The 23,175-nt window shown below is 41.7% G+C and overlaps 1 protein-coding gene across 3 annotated transcripts in view; it reads left to right on the forward strand.

The window, feature by feature from the left end:
- FAM120A (family with sequence similarity 120A) overlaps nucleotides 1-23,175 on the forward strand; it is a 116,656-nt gene that overhangs the window by 35,146 nt on the left and 58,335 nt on the right. For all 3 annotated transcript variants that reach the window (XM_007056886.4, XM_037905776.2, XM_043550313.1), the window contains exons 4-9: nucleotides 2,655-2,783; nucleotides 3,324-3,420; nucleotides 5,215-5,312; nucleotides 5,619-5,902; nucleotides 11,382-11,469; nucleotides 18,740-18,964. In XM_007056886.4, coding sequence (XP_007056948.3) covers nucleotides 2,655-2,783; nucleotides 3,324-3,420; nucleotides 5,215-5,312; nucleotides 5,619-5,902; nucleotides 11,382-11,469; nucleotides 18,740-18,964 — 921 coding nt within the window. The remainder of the gene's footprint in view (nucleotides 1-2,654; nucleotides 2,784-3,323; nucleotides 3,421-5,214; nucleotides 5,313-5,618; nucleotides 5,903-11,381; nucleotides 11,470-18,739; nucleotides 18,965-23,175) is intronic.

A 23,175-nucleotide genomic window follows, 5' to 3' on the forward strand; every position in this document is an offset into this window, starting at 1 on the left:
ACTGAATTTATTCTTACAGTCCTGTAATTGCCAGGATCGCCTCTGGAGCCTTTTTAAAAAATTGGCATTACATTAGTGGTCTTCCATTCATCTCATACAAAGGCAGATTTAACTGATAGGTTACATATCATAGTTGTAAGTTCTGCAGCTTCATATTTGAATTCCTTCAGAGCTCTTCAGTGAATATCATCACGTCCTGGTATTACTGTTTAATTTATCAGGTTGTTCCAAAACCACCTCCTTGTGATACCTCAATCTGAGACAGTTCCTCAGATTTGTCTAAAAATAATTGGTCTGGTTTGGGAATCTCCCTTACATCCTCTGCAGTGAAGACCTATGCAAAAAATTCATTTAGCTTCTCTGCAATGGCCTTGTCTTCCCTGATTGCTTCTTTAGCACTTCAATCATCCAGTTGTCTCACTTACTGTTTGGTAGGCTTCATGCTTCTGATATACTTAATTTTTTTTTGCTAGTTGCTCTTCAGATTCTTTTTTTGGCCCACCTAATTATACTTTTTATAATTTATAATAATTATAATTTAAATATAATTTATACATTGACTTGCAAGAGTTTTTGCTTCTTTCTTTTTTCCTTAATAGAATTTGACTTCCAATTTGTAAGGGATGCCTTTTTGCCTCTAACCACCTCTATTACTCTTCTGTTTAGCCACGGTGATATTTTTTGGTCATCTTTCTGGGTTTTTTTGTTTGTGGTATACACCCCTTATGGTGTTTTTAAATAGTTTCCTGGCAGCTTGCAGGCCTGTCACTCTTGTGACTGTTCTTTTTAATTTCTGTTTAACTAGCTTCATTTTTGTGCTCCCTTTTTGAAGTTAAATGCTACTATGGTGGGTTTCTTTGGTATTTCCACCCTACAAAGATGTTACATTGAAGTACATTATGATAGCTATTTCCGAGTGGTTCAGCTATACTCGCCTCTTGGACTAGATCCTGTGCTCCCCTTCGGACTGCATGTGCGCGCATCTGAGAGAGAGAACTTTAGACAGCCAAACACATCTCTTTACTCATTTTTATGTACAACATAACTTGCTTAAAAATCCTTTGTCTTTACCATCACCTGGAATCCAGTTTGTGATAACAAGCTGCATGTGAAGAGTATAGTCCAGGTATATTGCAATACAGGACCCTTAATATTAAGGATTGTGAGAGCCTGGCTGCTTTTAAAATTTTCTCTGTGTGCTGTCAGAATCTTTTTTTTTTTTTTTTTTTTTTTAAAGGTAAATGTGTTTCTAAGAGAGAAACTGACTGCTGAAATATACTGGGCTAATAAATCACTTAGGCCCCCCCACACTTGCAGAACCTTACACACATTCTTAAAGTCAAGCACATGAGTAAAGTCTTTACAGGATCAAGGCCTTAGCATTGCCTGAAGAATTCTTCAGAACAATCTTAGGCACATCGACCAGTTGTAAATGGGTGGCTCACAATTTATTATTTAGTGTTTCACCTTGTTTCTTGAATTCTGAATTAGTCATCATCTCTTGCCTCACACCTGTATTTTTAAGAACTGGTAACATGAATTTTCACTCCTAGTAATTAAGAAATAAAATTCCCTTTGCCTTTACGAATAGCGAACGTCCTTTATCCCATCCAGACATTTGTGTACTAAGCCTAAACTTTTGGTGATTGCGGTTTTTTGATTATTTGTATTACAGTAGCACTTACAGGATCCCAGCCACCTTTGGAGTTTCACTGTGATGTACACAGTGTAAACAAAAATAATAATAATAAAAAAGAAAAAAGTCTTCAGAAATTAGATGTGAATGGTCATATTTCTGATTACCATATATTCTAGGCAGTCAGAAAGACCACTTGAAATCAATGGGGAATTTTATGAAATTCTGTGGACTTCTCTTCTCTCCAGATTTGATGAAACGTTTTGAAGATTTCAGGGAAAAGTCTCTACTAACTTACTTATTCCCCCCCCCCCCCCCCCCCCCCCCCCCCCCCCCAAATATTAAGACATTTTCAAGCAGCTTTAAATAAAATATGGATTTATTTCACAGTCTTGGTATTAACAAGAAATACACCCCCTAAGATATCTTTTTTTTCTCTTCCTGAGTTTCAGTTCCTGTATCCAAGGAGATCTTCCTATCCCTCGAGGCTTTCTCCTGCTTGTCCCTCTTAAACTCGTAAATTGAGTACCAAACCTTGTCAAAATTAAATGAGTATTTTTTAAAGACTTGAAACCACGTTCCTTGGAGAGATCCTTCAAATGAATGTAACTATAATGTGTAAAGCACACTAGCTGGGCATTTGTTCTAAAATGTTAAGTAGTAAAATGTTAAGCAGTAAAATAGTTAGCAATTGTTGACATTTTACATGTCTATCATTGTTTTAGAGCTAATATTTAATGGAATTGTATGGGACAATTAATACCCGCCTAGAAGTATTGTTGTATCACTTCAAATTTTAAAGGTAATCCTTGCAACACAAAGGGAAAAAAAAAGTCTGCAGAAAAGTTGAAATACAAGAAATCCACACACTCTGAATCTGCCCTGTAGCATGGAATTTGTGTTTTATATATTTATAATGGTCCGTCAGACTAGTCCTCAATTACAAAGCTAAAATGTCTTGGAGCTTTTCTGGAGTTACTTAAGCCTATTAGATGTTAACAAATATGTGTTTTTATAGGTACGTGCACACCAGTTAGTTTTACCACCTTGTGATGTTGTGATCAAGGCTGTAGCTGAGTACGTCCGTAATATTCAGGACACCACAGATTTGGATGCCATAGCAAAAGACGTTTTTCAACATTCACAGGTAAAGTAGGGCTAACACAAAAATACATGGGTTTGGTTCACCTAAAATTGTGTTGTGGATCTTTGTTGAAAACAAACAAAGTTCATATTTCTTGTGTGTATATATAATGTCTTGATTGCCAAAACTTAGTATTCAGCAGTTTTGAAAAGAAATCCACTTTCCTGTCTGCACTTAATCGTTGGGTACATGATTACTGAAATGACACTACATTCTTTCCACTTTGTCTTTTAGCTTTATTTATGTTCATTGTCATTAAGAGCCCACACTTACAAAATTTGCTTTTCTAAGCTCGAAATATGCTTTGTTCCTATGGTGATTGTTAATAAAAGTGGATCTTGTATCCACTCAATCACCATGATGCTTATTAAAAATAATTCTCTGTACCAATGTGCCATAGTAAGATGTTAATTTGTTGATCCATAGATATTATATATATTATTGTATGATGTAGCATAGATAAGCATGTTATAATATTATGCCATGATGTATAGGTCACATGGGTATATTTGTTTACGAAGCCTGTTTTACTTTTTATTTTAGTCTAGAACAGAAGACAAAGTTACTCGATTTAAGAGAGCAGTTGCATATTATTCAGCGACTAATAAACCTATGCCATTTCATCTACCACATTACCTAGGTAAGTAACAAAAGCCTGTTTATAAGAAAACTGACTGAGATAATCCTAAATAAAAGATAGCGATGTTGAGGAAGTTGTCTTTATATTCATTACCTCTATTTTTTATCAGATTACCTTTAAAAACTCAGTATTCACTGCAGTGGTTTCATTTCTTTTAAAATAGGTTGAGCTCATTCCCCAAATTGAGTTTCGATTACAGCAACAACACTAATTGTCTTTCATCCTAAACAGTGTCTAATTCAGGATACTTAAACAGTTAACAAGTGAAAACTGGTCAGCAACTTCAGCAGGAAAATAGGTGTACTATACTTTTTTCACAAAACAGAGTTCTTGCTTCTCCCCAGTTTTATCTGAGAGAGATTTTTCCTTTGTATACATGAGGAAATAAAAACACTGAAATTACATGTTTCACAGATGTGGTGTTCATAGTTTAAGTTAACTGTTACCACCAAAACTTGAATATGCAAGTACTAAATGTGACCAAACTGTTGAAGTAACTTGGAAAACATTTTCCTCTCAGCTTACTGTATATCCTTTGTAATAAATGAAGGGCTAGATTAAAAGTATGTTAAGGTTGCAGAGTCAGGTACTCAGAAGGTTACTTGAGCTCAGATATGTTGTGCATTTTTTATCTCTTGGTGCTGCAGGCTGAATGGTGTTGGCAGTCACATGCTACTACAACTCTTCCTTGCAACCCTGACTTGGCTCTGTCCCCATTTATCTACCTTTATTCCTTCTTCCCTGTGCAGTTAACACCCTGGCACTGAGGTCTCCATCCAGCCCTCTGGGTTGCCACTACTTTTGGACTTCCCTCCCCTTTAGGCTCCTATTGTTTGCCACTGTTGGGCTCCTGAGCAGTAACTCATCTGAAATGGACCCTATTTTAAGTCCTCCGAGACCTGCATTAGGGTTAAAATAGCCGAGTGTTTTTCAGTCTGTCAGTTGGTGCCATCTCTACTCACAATTACAGTTATTGTCACTGATTTCCCTGTTCTGCTAACCCTAATTAACCAATGCACGTTGGGTAGGTTGCAAGCCCAGGTTGGTATGGAGGGAAGGTAGTGAGAGTAAGGGAAGCTCTAAGGAGAGGAAGCAGGTGATCTCCAGATAGTTTTCATATTACAGTATACTAATCTACCTTGCATCCTTTTGAGGAAGATGTAAATAAGATTGTTTCTTCTTAACAGAGACAGCATGTTGCTACTGGCCGACAGTGTTTTTGCTCTTTTGAATGCTTGTTGGACAACCAGTATTCTTACAGTTAGTGTCTAGAAACTTAAAACTTGAAGTTCCACTACTTCTGCTGTATTCTAGTGGAAATGCAATATGTTGAGACTGTCAAGCCACTTTACTGAAGGGTCGTGTGGATTAAGTTCTAGATATGATGGGATTTGGAGAATAAAAGTAGGCAGAATAATGACGAGAGAGAAATGGAATCAAAATGGAGAGAAACCAAAACAAGTTAAAATTGACTTGACAAACTACAGAGTTGTAGAGAGAATTATATAGTAAAAAAACAGAAATGAGCTCAGGATGGTAAAAATAGACACGGGAATAAAACAAGAACAAATAAACTGTAAGGGCAAAATATATAAATAAATAAAATAACCAGGTCAGGTGTAAAACTCAGTGAGGTTTGATTTTTTTAACATATAGATTAGTTACTTAAAATACACATTGGACAACTGCGTTTTGACCAGATTGCATGTGTGGGGATGAGTATATAAAATGAGTACTATCGTGTTTTTTCCCATTTTTATTTCCACCCCTTTTCCCAATTTGCTAATTAAACAGCCAGACCAAATCAGTTTGGGATGCCTGGGATAGTGCCACCATATGTTCCTTCTCAGATGCTCAACATTCCACAGACCTCTCTACAAGCAAAACCTGTGGCAAGTATTTTCTTCTGCTTTTCTTGACTTAATAACTATTAGAAATGTGGTCTGCTAGATGCATGAAAATCTAGGTAAGAAGATTAAAAACCTAGCCTGCTTTCCACAACCAGAGTTGATTGATCAAACTCATCTTGTAACTGCAGTGACTCGGCAGACTCCAATGAAAGCATTTCTCATGAAGGGTCTGGAAGGCTGAACTCATATGTTTAAAAAAAAAAAAAAAAGTCTATTTAAATAACCAAATTCATATTATAACATCAATCTTTTTGTTGTTACCTTTGTTTTAAAAAAAAATTACATTAGGCCCCACAGATGTCCAGTCAGGGTGGAGCCCAAGGTCCGGGTCCATACCCATATAATCTCTCTGAGCCAGCCATCACCTTGGAAGCAGGTGGGAAAAGTCTTTCTGAGCAGAACAACTACAGTAACATTCCTCATGAAGGAAAACATACTCCATTGTATGAACGATCCTCTCCAATAAACCCAGCTCAGAGTGGGAGCCCCAATCATGTGGATTCAACCTATTTTCCTGCTTCTTCTACATCATCTTCCTCTGACAATGATGAAGGCAATGGAGGTGCTGTGAAGTAAGTAATGGATGAGATAATTTCAGTAACACCTTACATATTCTGAAATACTTATTCATGAGCAGAACCTTTTTCAATATCCTGTGAGTACAGGTTACTGACAGAAAAGTTGTACTTTGCTGGGTCACTGTGGCTGCCAATGTATCTATGTACTCTAGCCATTTTTCTAAAAAGCAAAAAACAAAACAAAAAACCCCACACTACCAGCAGGTTTTTTTACCCTACGCTTTTTCATTGTTCCCTAAGAAGAATGATGCGTTGTGAGATCTTGATAAATGAGAACCTCCTCTCTTCAACTCCACAGTGGAAAAACACTCCACAGCATTATATATTAGAGTTCTAATAGATAAAAATATAAAACCCTGCTCAACTTACAGTTTTTGCACTTTTATAACTTTGGGAAAATGTAGTCATGCAGTGAAGTTTAGTGTTTATGCAAGGATTAACAATTCTAGAAAGTGACTGATGGCCCTCATCAACAGAACAGATACAGCACAGAGAGTAGCGCTGAAAACCTCCTTGTTCTGCCCTACCATTCTGCCTTACCCCTTTCTTGGAGTGAAAAGGTAATTCAGAATAATTCATACGTTCAGGTTTATACTAGATCATTGGTTCTCATCTGGGCCGCGAGCAGGTTTCAAGGGGTCCGTCAAGCAGGGCCAGCATCAGACTCACTGCGGCCCAGGGCAGAAAGCTGAAGCTCCACTGCATAGGGCTGAAGCCTGAGGCCCTGAGCCCCACCATCTGGGACCGAAGCCTGAGCAGCTTAGCTTCATGGGGCCCCAAACAGTTGCCCTGTTTGCTACCCCCTAACGCTGGCCCTGGCTTTTATATGCAGAACATCAGTTGTTGTGCCACAGGTGGGCTGTGGAGGTTTTATAGCATGGGCGGGGGGAGCCTCAGAAAGAAAAAGGTAGAGAACCCCTGTACTAGATCATATGTCCATTTTGGTAAAAGAGTTGTGGAGTATTTGTCATTACTGCTTACTGATTTCCAACAGGAGATTTGATGGGGGACTATCTGCATGTAACCTTAAATAGATGTAGACCTGTTGCATGCACCATGGCACATGACCCTACTCAGCTCTGGTCTACACTACGAGTTTAGGTCGAATTTACAGCGTTAGATTGATTTAACCCTGCACCCGTCCACACAGCGAAGCCATTTTTGTCGACTTAATGGGCTCTTAAAATCGATTTCTGTACTCCTCCCCGACGAGGGGATTAGCACTGAAATCGACATCGCTGGGTTGAATTTGGGTTAGTGTGGACGCAATTCAACAGTATTGGCCTCCGGGAGCTATCCCACAGTGCTCCATTGTGACCGCTCTGGATAGCACACTCAACTCGGATTCACTAGTCAGGTAGACAGGAAAAGCCCTGGGAACTTTTGAATTTCATTTCCTGTTTGGCCAGCGTGGCAAGCTGATCAGCACAGGTGGCCGTGCAGATCTCAACAGCAGAGGTGACCATGGAGTCCCAGAATCGCAAAAGAGCTCCAGCATGGACCCAATGGGAGGTACTGGATCTGATCACTGTATGGGGAGATGAATCAGAACTCCGTTCCAAAAGACGAAATGCCAAAATATTTGAAAAAATCTCCAAGGGCATGAAGGACAGAGGCTATCACAGGGACCTGCAGCAGTGCCACGTGAAACTTAAGGAGCTCAGGCAAGCCTACCAAAAAACCCAAGAGGCAAACGCCCACTCGGGGTCAGAGCCCCAAACATGCTGCTTCTATGATGAGCTGCATGCAATTCTAGGGGGTGCCCCTACAACTACCCCACACCTGTACATGGACTCCTGCAAGGGAGTCTCATGCAACAGGGATGAGGATTTTGGGGACGAGGAAGACGATAGCGCACACCAGGCAAGCGGAGAAACCGTTCTCCCCGACAGCCAGGAACTGTTTATCACCTTGGAGACAGTACCCTCCCAACCCAGGCTCCCGGACCTTGAAGGCGGAGAAGGCACCTCTGGTGAGTGTACCTTTGTAAATATAATACACGGTTTAAAAGCAAGCGTGTTTAATGATTAATTTGCCCTGAAGACTTGGGATGGATTCACGGCCAGTACAGCTACTGGAAAAGTCTGTTAACATGTCTGGGGATGGAGCGGAAATCCTCCAGGGACATCTCAATGAAGCCTTTGCAAAAGGTTTCTGGGGAGGGCAGCCTTATTACGTTCTCCATGGTAGGACAGTTTACCACGGTAGGCCAGTAGCACGTAGTCTGGAATCATTGCATAAGAAAGCATGGCAGCATGTGGTCCCGGTGTTTGTAATCAACCACCCTCCTCCCCAGGTTCCATAGTCTTCTCACCCAGACACCCAAGAACGCGTGGGGGGGAAGGGGAGAAGCTCTGGGCACCCAACCACTCCACCCCAGAGGACTGCCCAAGGAACAGAACATTGGCATTCAATAAGTTTTGAAGGGCAGTGTGGCCTTGTCCTCCCCCACCCCACCTGGTGCTTCCCTCCTCCCACACCCCTCCCGGGCTACCTTGGCAGTTACCCCCCTGTTTGTGTGACAAATTAATAAAGAATGCATGAATTTGAAACAACAATGACTTTATTGCCTCTGCAAGCGGTGATCGAAGGGGAGAGCGGAGGGCGGTTGGCTTACAGGGAAGTAGAATGAACCAAGGGGGCGGATTTTCATCAAGGAGAAACAAACAGACCTGTCACACCATAGCCTGGTCAGCCATGAAATTGGTTTTCAAAGCTTCTCTGATGCACAGCGCGCCCTGCTATGTTCTTCTAACCACCCTGGTGTCTGGCTGAGCGTAATCAGCTGCCAGGCGATTTGCCTCAACTTCCCACCCAGCCATAAACATCTCCCCCTTACTCTCACAGGTATTGTGGAGCACACATCAAGCAGTAATAACAATGAGAATATTGGTTCCACTGAGGTCTAACCGAGTCAGTAAACTGCGCCAGTGCCCTTTTAAATGTTCAAATGCACATTCTGCCACCATTCTGCACTTGCTCAGCCTATAGTTGAACAGCTCCTGACTACTGTCCAGGGTGCCTGTGTATGGCTTCATGAGCCATGGCATTAAAGGGTAGGCTGGGTCCCCAAGGATAACTATAGGCATTTCAACATCCCCAACGGTTATTTTCTGGTCTGGAAAGTAAGTTCCTTGCTGCAGCTGTTCATACAGACCAGAGTTCCTGAAGATGCGAGCGTCATGTACCTTTCCTGGCCATCCCACGTTGATGTTGGTGAAACGTCCCTTGTGATCCACCAGTGGTTGCAGCAACATTGAAAAGTACCCCTTTTGGTTTATGTACTGGCTGACCTGGTGGTCCAGTCCCAAGATAGGGATGTGTGTTCCGTCTATCGCCCCACCACAGTTAGGGAATCCCATTGCAGCAAAGCCATCCACTGTGACCTGCACATTTCCCAGAGTCACTACCCTTGATAGCAGCAGCTCAGTGATTGCATGGGCTACTTGGATCACAGCAGCCTCCACAGTAGATTTGCCCACTCCAAATTGATTCCCAACTGACAGGTAGCTGTCTGGCATTGCAAGCTTCCAGAGGGCTATTGACACTTCTTGTGAACTGTGTGGGCTGCTCTCATCTTGGTATTCTTGCCCTTCAGGGCAGGGGAAAGCAAGTCACAAAGTTCCATGAAAGTGCCCTTACGCATGGGAAGTTTCGCAGCCATTGGGAATCGTCCCAGACCCGCAACACTGTGCGGTCCCACCAGTGCTTGTTTCCCGGGCCTAGAATCGGCGATCCATGGCATGAGCCTGCCCCATTGCCACCAGGATGGCCAAATTACCGGGGCCCGTGCTTTGAGAGAAGTCTGTGTTCATGTCCTCGTCGCTCTCATCACCGTGCTGCCGTCGCCTCCTTGCCTGCTTTTGCAGGTTCTGGTTCTGCATATACTGCATGATAATGCGTGAGGTGTTTACAATGCTCGTAACTGCCGCGGTGATCTGAGCTGGCTCCATGCTTGCCGTGGTATGGCGTCTGCAGGGGAGCAGAGTTGTAGGTGGTTGGATCACCAGTTTTGCAGACCTACTGCACTGTCTGGTGCCAGGACACAACAGCTGAGCGGGCTGCACGCTTGCTGTGGTGTGGCGAGACAAGAGCAGCATTGCAGTGGAAGCAGCCCTGCGAGACCACCAGGAGAGCAGAATGGCAGCGGAAGTGGTCGTTCGATGACAATGGTTTGCAGACCTACTGCACCGTCTGCTGAAAGCAGTATGGTGCCTGCACGGAAAAAGGGCGCAAAATGATTGTCCGCCGTTGCTTTCACGACGGGAGGGGTGACTGATGACAATACCCAAAGCCACCCGTGACAATGTTTTTGCCCCATCAGGCATTGGGAGCTTAACCCAGAATTCCAATGGCGGCGGAGACTGCAGGAACTGTGGGATAGCTACCCACAGTGCAAGGCTTCGGAAGTCGGTACTGTGGATGCACTCTGCCGACTCTTCACTCTGCCGACTTAATGCGCTTCGTGGGGACACACACAATCGACTGTATAAAATTGCTTTCTAAAAATCCACTTCTATAAATTCGACCTAATTTCATAGTGTAGACATACCCTCAGTCTAAAGATGCCTTTAGAAGTTCAGATCTGTGTTGCTAAGTACACAATTGTGAATGCATCTCTTCATGGCAGTAAATTCTGAGAATGTCTGCAATTAATGGCAAGAACTCTAAATTTTATTTTTTGTGGTGTAGTTGGCACACACTGGGGATATGTAAACCACATTATGCTTTCTTTGCTTAATGAATTATGTACAATTAATTAATTATCCACAATTAAAATTTTCAATTTATAAAATTGGTACATCTATGTTACAAAGATACATACACTAGACTTTTTTTTTTTTTAGTTTTTCAAAATAATGCTATTTTATGCAGTACATTCTGAACGAATTAGAAATTGGCGTCAAGACAATATCACTGATATCACTATGTTTAGAGACAGTCTCTTAAGTGGGAAGCTAATTGGTAAATTGACAGACATTGGAACTTCATTCAGGATGTTTTACTACATTAATAGAAGATAAGGTGATCAGTAACAGCATGGATTTGTCAAGAACAAATGATGTCAAATCAACCTATAGCTTTCTTTGACAGGGTAACAAGCCTTGTGGAGAGGGGGGAAGCAGTAGATGTAGTATATCTTTAGTAAAGCTTTTGGAAGGTTGTGGGATCTCCGTCATTGAAGGTTTTTTAAGAGCAGGTAAAGGATGGTTGAGATAATATTTAGTCCTTATAATTATAAAGGAATCTTAAGTTTTTTTTTTTTAAATTACAATCCAAATATTAATAAATATGGGAATTTTATACTGCTTTCTAGACACTCCTGTATATTGGCATTTCTAATTTATGTGGTGTCTTTTAAAATTAGAGCATTCACTGACAAAAATTCTCATTGACTATTAATAAAGCTGTTAAGATGCATCTTACGTTTTGCACTAAATACTGTAGTTTTTCTTTTTGTGTATTTATTCAGCCATGTCAGTGGGAACAAAATGAGTTGGGAAAAAACAAGAACCCAGTCGGAAAACCAAGCACATGGAGACCCAGGAGACCAAACAAAGGTAATATCTTAAGTTCCAAACCTCCACATTTATTGCTACAGCCTTACAAGCATATGGTAAAACTTTCAAAAGCACCTGTGAGAACTTAAAAAAAAAAAAAAAGAAAAAAAAAAAGGCAAACTGTAATTACAGTGAGAAATGGCTTAAAATATGTTATATGCATACAAAATTGTAAACTCAGTAGACTATCTTACCCTGTCGTTCTTGGATATTTCTGCACATTTCATATACATGATAATATACTGGGTTGATTTCAGAAAGAATACCTTTAGTAGTCTTAATGTAGCATCTGCAGGATATTTGCTATCTGTTGAGAGCAGTTCCATTATGGATGTTTGAAGGTAGGGCATAAATGCACAACTCAGAGCTGTGTAGTCATTATTATCAATTTATGTATGAGAATTCAAAGATGGAAAAAATACTATTACTTACCAGTTAGAGGTTCTGCTTTTACAAATGGCTGGGATGAATTTCACAATGAATAGTAAAGTAATTCTATGAGTTTGAATGGGACTATTCAAAGTAAAGTACTACTTAATGTAAGGATGGTACAGTTAATACCTTAAGAATTCAACATTGATTTAAAATTGTGCTAGTAAAAAGCAAATTCCAAAACGATGTCAATGTGAAGGACGTCATGCCAGACATGCCAAGTTTCAACTACATTTCAGTGAAAATGCACACGTTTTATACCTCCAGTATAAACCCAAGGTTTATAATAGAGATGAAGGCTAGCCATTAATTTATTCTCAGGCAAAAAATATAATAAAAATAAAGCCAAACCAAAGTCTGGAGTTATGGTGGAAAGACCCTATTTTCTTAGCTATAAATCCTTATGAGAATGTGTTAGTTCCCCTCCCCCCCCAATAAAATAAAAGTTCTTAGTCTGGAAATTCCAGTCAGATAACACCTTGGGTCTGTCCCTATAGTGCTAACCTGATAACAGCTAGAAACAGACCTCACCCATCCATACTTATCCCTGCAAGCCACTCCTGATGTGATAGCAATCTGCCTGTGGACCATTCACAATTTGCAATTTTGGCCATAAAGCCATACAATTTGCAAAGTATGCAGAAAACTGGTGTGTAGATAATCAAATGGACACATGTATATAATAATATCGATGTACATTTTAAAGTGTATACTTCGTGTTTCTGTGATAACCGTTTTAAATGTGTAATTGCTTCCTTACCCACCCTTAAACCAGTTAAAAGCAATTGTATTTGTTAAGCACTATAGAAAAAGCCAAGTCTGGAGTTTGTAGGTATATTTATTTCACAGAGAGGTAGCCAAAATATTGGAAAAATCTTTGAAAGGTGAAAATATATTTTTAAAGTCTAGTTCCTCTGAAACTTTGTGTGTGTTCAAACTTTCCAGAAGAATTTCACATTGGAATCAGATGTGGTATGTGAAGTTTAAGGTAGATCATTTAGGGAGTTGAAAATCTGGCCTATAACAGAAAGCTAGCACCAACCCTGATGATAATTCCTTTCTTTTATCCTTTGTTTCATATAGTTAAATTGCAAGCTGTTGGAGTGAGGACTGTCTCGCTATGCATTTGTACAATGCCTGGGACAATGGGCTTCACATCTCAGTTAGGCCTTTTAGTTATACAGTAATACAAATAAATACTAACAATAATACTCCTCCTAACTGTGGAGATACTAGTGGTCTCTTGGATACCATTTTGTTGTGTGCAGTGCTGGGTGCATTATGTAGGTGGATTGATTTAAATCACTGATTTTAATCATGTATTGCAATTGTACTTTTTAGTTATTTTCCTGAGAGAGGTTGGTAACCATTAAAACATATTGCCTTGCAACTAAATATAGCCTGTATGCTTAATTTGGTGCTGCTTTTTGGTAACCAGGAGGATATATTATGTCTATACATATTTATTTAAGCAACTCTGTAGCTTAATTTACATGTATTCAGATTCTTAATTTTTACATTGCTTACTATGTTAGAAAATGGGGAATGACGCATTTCTTATTTATTAGATTAATTTTTTACTTGTGATGTTTGTCAAGCTCTACCTGGATGGACATTCATATTCAGTTAAAAATGGACAAAACCACATTTTAATATTTGTATTAAATAAAACTACCTTAACTGCTGGACACAGAGGGGAAAAGTGTTTATCAAAAACATGTCTTGCATTTAAAACTGATTCATTAAAAGAGGAAGTATTATCTCTAGGTATTGAATTGAACTGATTATTTCTGGTAACGATGTCATCAAGACTTTAGAACTAGTAGATTTAATCCTTTCACACCTAGTTTTTATTCATAGATGGGGAGAGGAAAATCAACTTTCCTTCTTTTTCTATTTCCAATTGGTTTCTAAACTTTGAATGAACTGGTCATTGAACTGAACTAGCTGAATAAGCTGAAATGAAGAAGATAGTCTCTTCTGCAGGTGCAGAGAGACTACAGCTGTCAAAAGCTGGTTTAATACTTCAACAAACTCTGGTTCCAGTTGTAAGCCACTGACTTCCACCAGTTCAGTGGTGTTACTTTCTTTGGAACTTATCAGCAAATATGTACTCAATATTTTTGTATTTAATGGAAATTGTTTTAATAGATTCTAAGTTTAGGCTTTAACATAGGTTGTCAGTGTCAAATTTATTTTAAAAAAAATCTGTATTTAACTTTAAAAAAATCAGATTTTTAAAATTTTCTAATCCAATTTTTATTCAGCCTGGAAATAATCTAGATAGTGCAACTACATGAGAGTCTTGTGGTGGTACACTTTTTAAACTAGATTTTTCCTCCTTTAATAGCAGCACAGTGTTTTGTAAATTCTTATTTATAGTGCCATTTCAGCATCTTTTAAATTCATTCTTAGAGCCACTAGAATTGGGGATAGGAATCTGTTTACAATAATTAAATCTAAATAAAAATATACCATAAATATGACACTTTGGTGCTAAGTGTACTTAGTACTTTTTTCAAGCAATAGCTGTCAGATATAAAATGTTTTGCTATCACAAATTGTTTTGTTCTAACCATTCCTTTTGTATCTAACCTCTGTTTTAAATAAATAAATCTAAATCTGGATTACATGTGGTATAAAGTAATCTGAAAGGGGTAGTGCCCACTTGAATTTTTTTTGAAATGCCATGTTCTGAGAGAACCCCTTTTTGAATAGTGTGCTTTGACTTCTTTAAAATAAAAAATCCTTAATTTTTTAAATAAGGATTTGTCTGCTTCCCTTTTGGTATTTAGAAAGATCTGATGGGTGTACCTGGAATTACCTCAAACATGGTGGGGGCCCTGCACACCTTTCTGTGTGTGAAGGGATGCTCACATCTGCGAAACCGTGAAACTGATTAATCATAAAATGCTGTCACAAGCACAAAGTTAACAAACTTTAGTCTTTCAGTTACAGCAACATACGAATTACTTGTAATAGTAGTAATTATCAAATTCAGATGAAAATATGACTTATGGTGTCCTCCTAAATTGAGAGATGACCAGATTGTTGTTAGTGAGATTTTTGTGGGTTTCTCTGCTTTTACTTTTAAATATCTCTGAAAGCAGTTATCCAAGTACTTTTTCATTGTTGGATAAGTCCAACAGTATGTCACTTTTGGCTGTAAATCATAATATTGAATTGAATTTCTAGTAACAAAATTGAATGCTGTACTAGCAACTCTTAACCAGAGGAGATAGCAAAAATCTTGTGCAGTCCTCTTAACACAAAGAACATAATTTCATTCATAATGGGGAAAAAAACATAGGCCCCTCAAGATCAAATCACCGTATGTGTCTGGTGCTTGTATGTTTCCCCATTTTGTTCAAGAAATGAACAGGGGAAGGTTTTGTTTTTATTTTCCTTCCCCCTCCCCCCCAGTTTTTTTTCCCAGGCTGGAGTTGAAGGCCCTTTGTTTTGCCTTTGCCCAACTAGTCAATAACTCCCCAGAAATGTTTGAGAGGTTGTTATTCCTATAGTGAGAAAATATTAATGTAAAGAGAAATTACTACTTTTTTAATATGATGAACAGTTAAAATTTAAACTGCACGATGACTTGAATATGATATTTTGTTTTTAATAATGGTTATTTGCAGGGAAACAACCTCTAGAGTAACCACAGAATAGGAAGATTTTATTTTCAGCATTCTGTTACGGTTATAATTTTGATTCACTTGTGAATATAAAATCCTAGAAAAGTAGGGTGGAAGGGACCTCAAGAGGTCATCTAGTCCAGCCCCCTGCACTGAGACAGGACCAAGTTATACGTGGACGATCCCTGGCACATCTTTACCTAAGCTGTTCTTAAAAACCTCCAATGATAGGGATTCCATAACCTCCCTTGGCAGCCTATTCCAGAACTTAACTATTTTTATAGTTAAAAAATATTTCCTAATATCCAACCTAAATCTCCCTAGCTGAGTCCATTACTTCATGTCCTGCCTTAAGTGACATTGATTTCAGCCCTCTTTTTAACAGCTCTTAACATATTTGAAGACTGTTATCAGGTTCCCCTTCAGTCCTATTTTCTCAGGACTAAATATGCCCAGTTGTTTTACCTTTCTCCATAGGTCAGGTTTTCTAAACCGTTTATCACTTTTGTTGCTCTCCTCTGGACTCTCTCAAATTTGTCCACATCTTTCTTAAAAGTGTGGTGCCCAGAACTGGACACAGTACTCCAGCTGAGGCCTCACCAGTACCAAGGACAGCAGAGCAATTACCTCCTGAAGTTTACATATGACACTTCTGTTAATACACCCCAGAATGATATTAGCCTTTTTCACAACTGCATCATGTTGTGGATGTGAGTCAACTATAACTCCTAGATTCTTTTCAACAGTACTGTCTAGACAATTATTCCTCATTTTGTAGTTGTGTGTTTATTTCTTCCGAAGGCTGTGTCTACACGTGTGGCAGCATTTACAGTACATGCACTACACATATAGCTAGGTGTCGCAGTGAAAGGCTCAGGCAGCAGGGAAAAGCTCTGGTAACTCCCTGCTCCAGGAGCCTTTCACTGTGGCAGGGAAAGGCTCTGGCAGAAGAGAGGCAGCGGAACACTATACTGCTAAAAATAGTGTCTTGGGGGTTCAGGCATGTAGGGCTCTCTACTCTACCTGCCTAAGCCATGCCTCACTGTCTACACTGCTATTCGTACCCATGCTAGCTGGGCATGTGTTGTCTGTACTCTACATATGGCTGTAAGTGTAGATGTATCATAAGTATTGTACTTTACACTGCTCATGTTTGCAGCTTCTGTAGCTGCCTTTGGGTAATCCATTCTACATCTTCACACTTCTATATAGTCAAAAAAAAATGAATGTTTTCATTTGTTGGACAAGGTGGGTGACGTAATATATTCTATTGGACTGACTTCTGTTGGAGAAAGAGACAGCTATAGCATTTCAAATGCAGACAAGCCAAAGTTTTCAAGCTACACAGAGCTCTTCGTCAGGTCTGGGAAAGGTACTCAGGGCTTGTCTACACTTAAAATGCTACAGTGGCACAGCTGCACTGCTGCTGTGCTTCAGTGTAGACACCACCTACACCAACAGGAGGGGTTCTCCTGTTGGCAGAGGTAATCCACCTCCCCACCAGGAGGTAACTAGATTTCTTCTGTCAACCTAGCACTGTCGACACAGGGACTTAGAGTGGTAGCCATGTTAGTCTGTATCAGCAAAAACAATGAGGAGTCCTTGTGGCATGTTAGAGACTAACAGATTTATTTGTGCATAAGCTTTTGTGGGCTAGAACCCACTTCATCAGTTATATATCCAGAGGAGGAATATGGATGTGCCCCTCTCCTATGACTATGGAGGAGCAGGATCAATGGCCTGTTGCAAAGGAGGGCATTTAGGGGTAGTGTATATGGGGTACGGTGTATTCTGTTGGGAATGTGTGTAATCCTACAACATAACACTGGGAGGCGAAATTATGAACTTCTATACACTGCCACCTGGACTATGGTACACCAATGGATCAGTGGACTTAATCGCTGTAAACAGTCGAACGAGCACCTACTACCCTATGCATTACCAAGTAGTTGAATTGGTTTAGACAATACCAGATTTCACTGTGGATATTCAGTGGACACACAATATGTACAAGAGTACACAATGATTACAAGAGCAACTTGCTGCAAGCACCAACAGTTGGACACACTTACAGTACACACTACAGGATGGCACTGACAAAATTTTAACCCTAACAAAGGAGGAGAAGCAGTGGTTTTGGTGGTGGCCAGGATGTTGGACCATACTGCAGCGGTCAGGACTCTGTGTTGCTGTGGATTATCATAGCAGCTTGTGTATTGTTAACTGTATTTGTGTTACGTTACATATGGAAATGATCACGGGGGGCACAACCCCCTAGAGAACAGCCACTAATTATAACCTATAAGTAATGTGGTAAGCCCTCCCCCTCAGTGTACTAGACAGCCACGACCCAACCTTCTCGGGCCCACTGTAATGGGAAGTCTGGAACACTAATTGGAATAGGTGTGGTATGCCTGTATGAGAGGAGGTGCACGGCACGGTACTACACAAGGGGCAGTGGGACAGATGGAATACTGACACCTTCCACTCCATGCATCTGATGAAATGGGTTCTAGCCCACGAAAGCTTATGCCCAAATAAATTTGTTAGTCTCTAAGGTGCCACAAGGACTCTTCGTTGCTTTTACAGGGACTTAGGTCACCTTACCTATATCACTCGGGTATGGATGTTTCACACACTTGACCAATGTAGTTAAATAGACTTAATTTTCAAGTGTAGACCAGGCCCCAGAGAGTATGTCTACACAGCAAAGAAAAACCTGAGGCTGGCCCGTGTCAGCCGACTTGGGCTCGCAGGGCTATTTCATTGCTTTGTAGACTTCTGGACTGGGGTCTGGACTCTAGGACCTTGGAGCCTGGAAGTTTACACAGCAATGGAATAACACTTTGAGACTGAGTTACACTGCTATGTTGACATACCCAGAGTGTCACAGCTAAATTAGAGTGAAACAGATGGTTTAGCATGAATAGTTAACACATTCTGAGAGACCATTCAAGGTAAAGTGGCCTGTTAATACCTCTGCAGTCATAGGCCAAAAAAGGGTTACAGCTTGTTGTAATAAGCCATTAATCTGTTGCCTTTGTTAAGGCCATTATTTTTAGTGTCTAGCAAAGTTACGAATTTAAGTTCCCATTGTGGGTGCAGGGAGAGATGTGTAACGTGCCTTTTTTTCTGTTAATGTACAAGTTTATTTTTCTATGTAACCAATAAAAGAATATTTTCTTTTGTATGATGTATTACAGGCAGAAGGTTCCTCGACTGCCTCTTCAGGAAGCCAGGCAGCTGAAGTCAAAGGGAATCAAACCAGTAGTCCACAAATCCCATGTCTGTTGTCAATGCCCACCAGGAACCATATGGATATTACCACCCCTCCATTGCCTCCTGTAGCACCTGAAGTATTAAGAGTGGCAGAACACAGGCACAAGAAGGGATTAATGTATCCCTACATCTTTCATGTCCTAACCAAGGTATGGTTAAAACTCATGTATTGTGAAACAGTGATTCTGTAAAAGTATCCATACCTAAACACCTGACCAGACAGTATCATCAGGGGTGATGCATACTTGCTCCTGCTTAGATCTAAGCTCTGGCCTATTAGCACTTCTAATGATTGGTGAAAAAGAAGCTCCAGACAGTAGCTCTGGGAGTGAATTGCACAACAGGTGTCTGACCCTCATTGTTAAAACTGCTTACTCACAAAATAGCTGATTTTTCCCCCTGAATTTTCTCTATTTTTCCCTTTTCTATTTTAAAAAAGTTTGGTGTGTGTGGTGCTTCTTGAGGTTTTGGCACCTCCGCCAGTCTTTCTCTGACATTACCTGTTTCAGAATCGTTTAGATATTTATATTGATGTGATTGTTGTCTGGCTCTCTTGTTCCCCTCACTGTTTCTTTTTCTCTTGGTGTATCTGAAGAGAAACAGCCCAGCAGCTTTAAGAAATTCCTCCAGGTGTGGCCATAAAATTTTCATTATGGATTAACATGATTGCTATCTTGAATGCCCAGCAAATATATGGCAAGCAGACAGGTCTTAGGGAGATCACTTGAACATCCCTGCTCTGCTCACTAAGTCCAACAGAAATCTCTCTGGATGGCCTTGGAGAGCAAATCTTCCACGGCAATGGAGGAGAGTTCCTCATCTTACTACAAAGAGGCTGTGTCAATGCCAGTTGATTCAGTGTAGTTTTAATGGGATTTCTCAAAGCTGTGTGTTTTGCAACTATCAGAGGTCAGCACTATCTCAGTCATTAGGATGCAATGATGCCCTTGGCACAAGTCTTTGGTTTTGCTTAGTGTAGATTCAGAGGACAAGATTCAATCCAAACCTCCCTCTAAGTGCAGGCTGAAAAGATCCTACAACTTGATTCTTCTGACCCTGTCTCATCTTCTCATAACTCCTCTTCAAAGCAGCTTAATGCCTCTTGTAGTTCCATCCACAACAGTTGTGGCAGCAATAAGTCCAGTCACTGGATCGTTAAACCATATTATATTATTCTCATTGATATCCTTAAAGCCAAAGTGTTATTTAATTTGCAGATGTACATGCCATGCTCTCTTTGAGGCATGAACAGTCTCTTTGGTATGTTTATACAGTGCCTAGCCCAATGGGGCTGGGATTCCTCTAAGCAATAGCAATATAGATAATATTACTCTTGGGGGGCATTCTGCGCTAAAAAAAATTAAAAGTCTGTGCCAAAAAATTAAACATTCTGCACACAATATAAAAAATCTGTGCACAATATTTTAAAATTCTGCAAATTTTATTTGTCAAAATAACACTACATAATCACAGTTTCAATTATTTTGGTAATTTATAATTAAATACCTGTCAGCAAGTATGTCTGTAACAATACAGACACAAAAATTCCCCCAGGAGTAGAGAGTTAAAGAAACCCCTATGACAACCCAGTTTCTGTTTCTCTGCCCCTTAGTCCACTCCCACCCCCCAGCCAAGCCGCGGAGCCAGACACCTACAACCCCCCCCCCCCCCCCCCCCCCCCCCGAGCCTCCCTAGTCCAGATACCCGTGCCCCCACCCCACAGAGCACAGCTGTACCGTCCCCTCCCCCCAACCCCAGACACCTGCTCCCCCTTCCCTCCTGAGCCCATGGATCCAGAGGGGGAAACAGCCTGATGCTCGGTCCAAGGCTTGCACGGAGTTTCCTGCGCACCGCCCTCTCCTTCCCTCAGGGCATGCTGGGAACTGCAGCTGCCAGGAACCCTCTAGCTCAGTGGTTCCCAAACTTTAACAGCTCTCGAACCCCTTTCACTAAATTGTGAAATCTTGTGAACCCCCTCCTAAAAATGAATATTTCCAGGGATTTAAGTTTAAATTTACTCCGCACTCCGTGGGACTCCTGCTTCTGGACCCCGTTGACCGCCCCGGTCAACTGAGCTCCACTGAGCTTGGGCTGCTGGCCCCAACTGCCCTGTCCCACTCTCCCTGGAGCTCGGGCAGCCAGACCCACGCAGAGCGCTGGGGTTTGGGCTGCCGGCTCCCCTGATGACCGGGGCAGGGCTCGAGCTGCCGGCCCCAACTGCCCTGCCCCGCTCTCCCTGGGACTTGGGCGGTCTGCCCTGTAACCGGGTCCCACCTGCTGCCTCCAATGCCCAGGGTCCTTTGGCCGCCATTAGTGGAATTTTTCTGACGAACCCCTGTAACGTTCTGCGAACCCCCAGGGGTTTGCGAACCCCAGTTTGGGAACCACTGCTCTAGCTCCCGCTCCCTACCCCCAGCAGTGTCTTCTATGTGCTAGCTGGGCTCTGCTGGGCCCAGGGGCCCCTAGTGGTGGCTGGCAGCACTGCAGCCCATTTCTGTGCAGGAAAGGAAATTCTACGTGCACAGTGTTAATTTCTGCAAAATTCTGCATTGTGCAGCGGAACCGAATTCCCCCAGGAATAATAATATATTGACTGATGACATTATTTATCCTACAGTGACTTCATTTGAGGCTTTTGATGTCTGTGATTTTGTACTTTTGATGCACTTTTTGTTAGTTTTTGGTCTGATACAATTGCAACAACTCTTGTTGTCTGGATGAGTGATTTGCAGGACTCCCCTGATACATTCTAAATCTCCATATAGGGAGAGGAAAAAGCAGCTACCTGCTTCCTGCCCAGATCTCCCACAGCGATACTTCTTGTTAATCAGGATGTCTGAGACCATCTCCTTGAAGAATTTGCAAAGGGTTCTTTATTCTTCAGGTGCTTGCACATGTCTATTCCAATGTAGGTGTGTGCATGCGCCGAGCACAGTTGCTGGAATTTTTCTCCCCAGCGGTATCCGTTGGATCAGCTCCAGCGCCTTCTGGTGCCATATTCTCATAGCGCTGGTATAAAGGGCCCTGCTGACCCCACTCCCCCTTCAGTTCCTTCTTACCACCCATGCTGGTTGCTGGAACCCTTCATTGCTCAGACAGTTCATCTCCTAGTGGTTTTCTCCAGTTTTTAGTGTAAATAGTTGTTGTTTAGTACTTAGGAATTAGTTATTGAGTAGTTTTTTAGTAGTTTTTAGTCCTTAGGTAGTTTGACACCTCCAAGCTTAGTTTAGCGGGGTTGTCCGCTTCCCCGATGCTGGGGCAGGCTTCAGTCGCCAGGTTTCTAGCCCTGCACCTCATGTAGTAAGTCTATGCCTTTGAGCAACCCACATTTGAGCTGTCTCAAGTGCTTAGGGGATGCTCATAGGAAAGACTGCTGCCAAATTTGCAGGGACTTTAGACCCCAAACCAAGAAGGACTAAGTTGCGTGACTGAAGTTGCATGCCCTCCTCGTGAGGGCAACTTTAAGACTTGTACTCGGCACCAAGCACCCCAGCCTTGGTACAGAGCACTCCTCCAACAGCTCGTGACTCTCGGCACCGATCCTCTTCTCTTGTTGCTTGTGGTGCTTCTTCTTTGGCACCGGGGAAGAGCTGGTGCCAAAAGTAAAAGGAGAGAGAGAGAGAGAACGAGACCAGTGTTGGGCTGCTCTTCAGCCCTGGCACCACATCATCAGGTGCCTGCAACTTTGGTGCTACTGCAAGCTCCTCTGACACCTGCATAGGAGCCGCATCCTCAAGGCTGACAGCGTTCCCGTCGGTTTGCGGTGACGTCGACCCCCAAGCCTTTTGTAGCAGCCAGGGACCTTCTCACCCTACTGGTACTGGTGGCCCCAGAGGGTCAAGATTCGGCACCGCTGGTGCCACCGAGCAGCAGGGTATTATCAGCAGGACTTCGCCCAGTGCCGAGGCTGCCATCTAGGGGAAAACCCTTGTTGACAGCCTCAAGATCTAACCTCGGTAACCTTCTCCAGTACCGAGAGGTATGGCACCCCCCTGGTCTCTGCATTACAGCTTGTTGTTCTCAGAGGTGGGATTGTATTCCCCTCATCAGCACAGGTGACCTTGCTGCTCCCCTAAGCCATTTCCATTCCACCACAGCCCCAAGTTCAGTGGTACCTCCAAATGTTTGGCCACTGGGGACCGGCAGCTTTGCAGTGGCCCTTTTGGAACCCTTTCGGTTTCCCCCACCACAGGGCACTCCCTCAAGGTGCTCATATTCCGTTGTCTTGGAGGCTAGGGCTCCCCCAGTACTGCACCGAGAGGCTCTGGATCCAGACTCTGGTACCGAGCATGGCACCGAGCCTCAAAAGGAAGCCCTGCAGGCTCTTGTGCATGCTGGTAAACCAACGGAGGCGTCTCAG

This window comes from Chelonia mydas, chromosome 7, assembly GCF_015237465.2.
Source record: "Chelonia mydas isolate rCheMyd1 chromosome 7, rCheMyd1.pri.v2, whole genome shotgun sequence".
Lineage (NCBI taxonomy): Eukaryota > Metazoa > Chordata > Testudines > Cheloniidae > Chelonia > Chelonia mydas.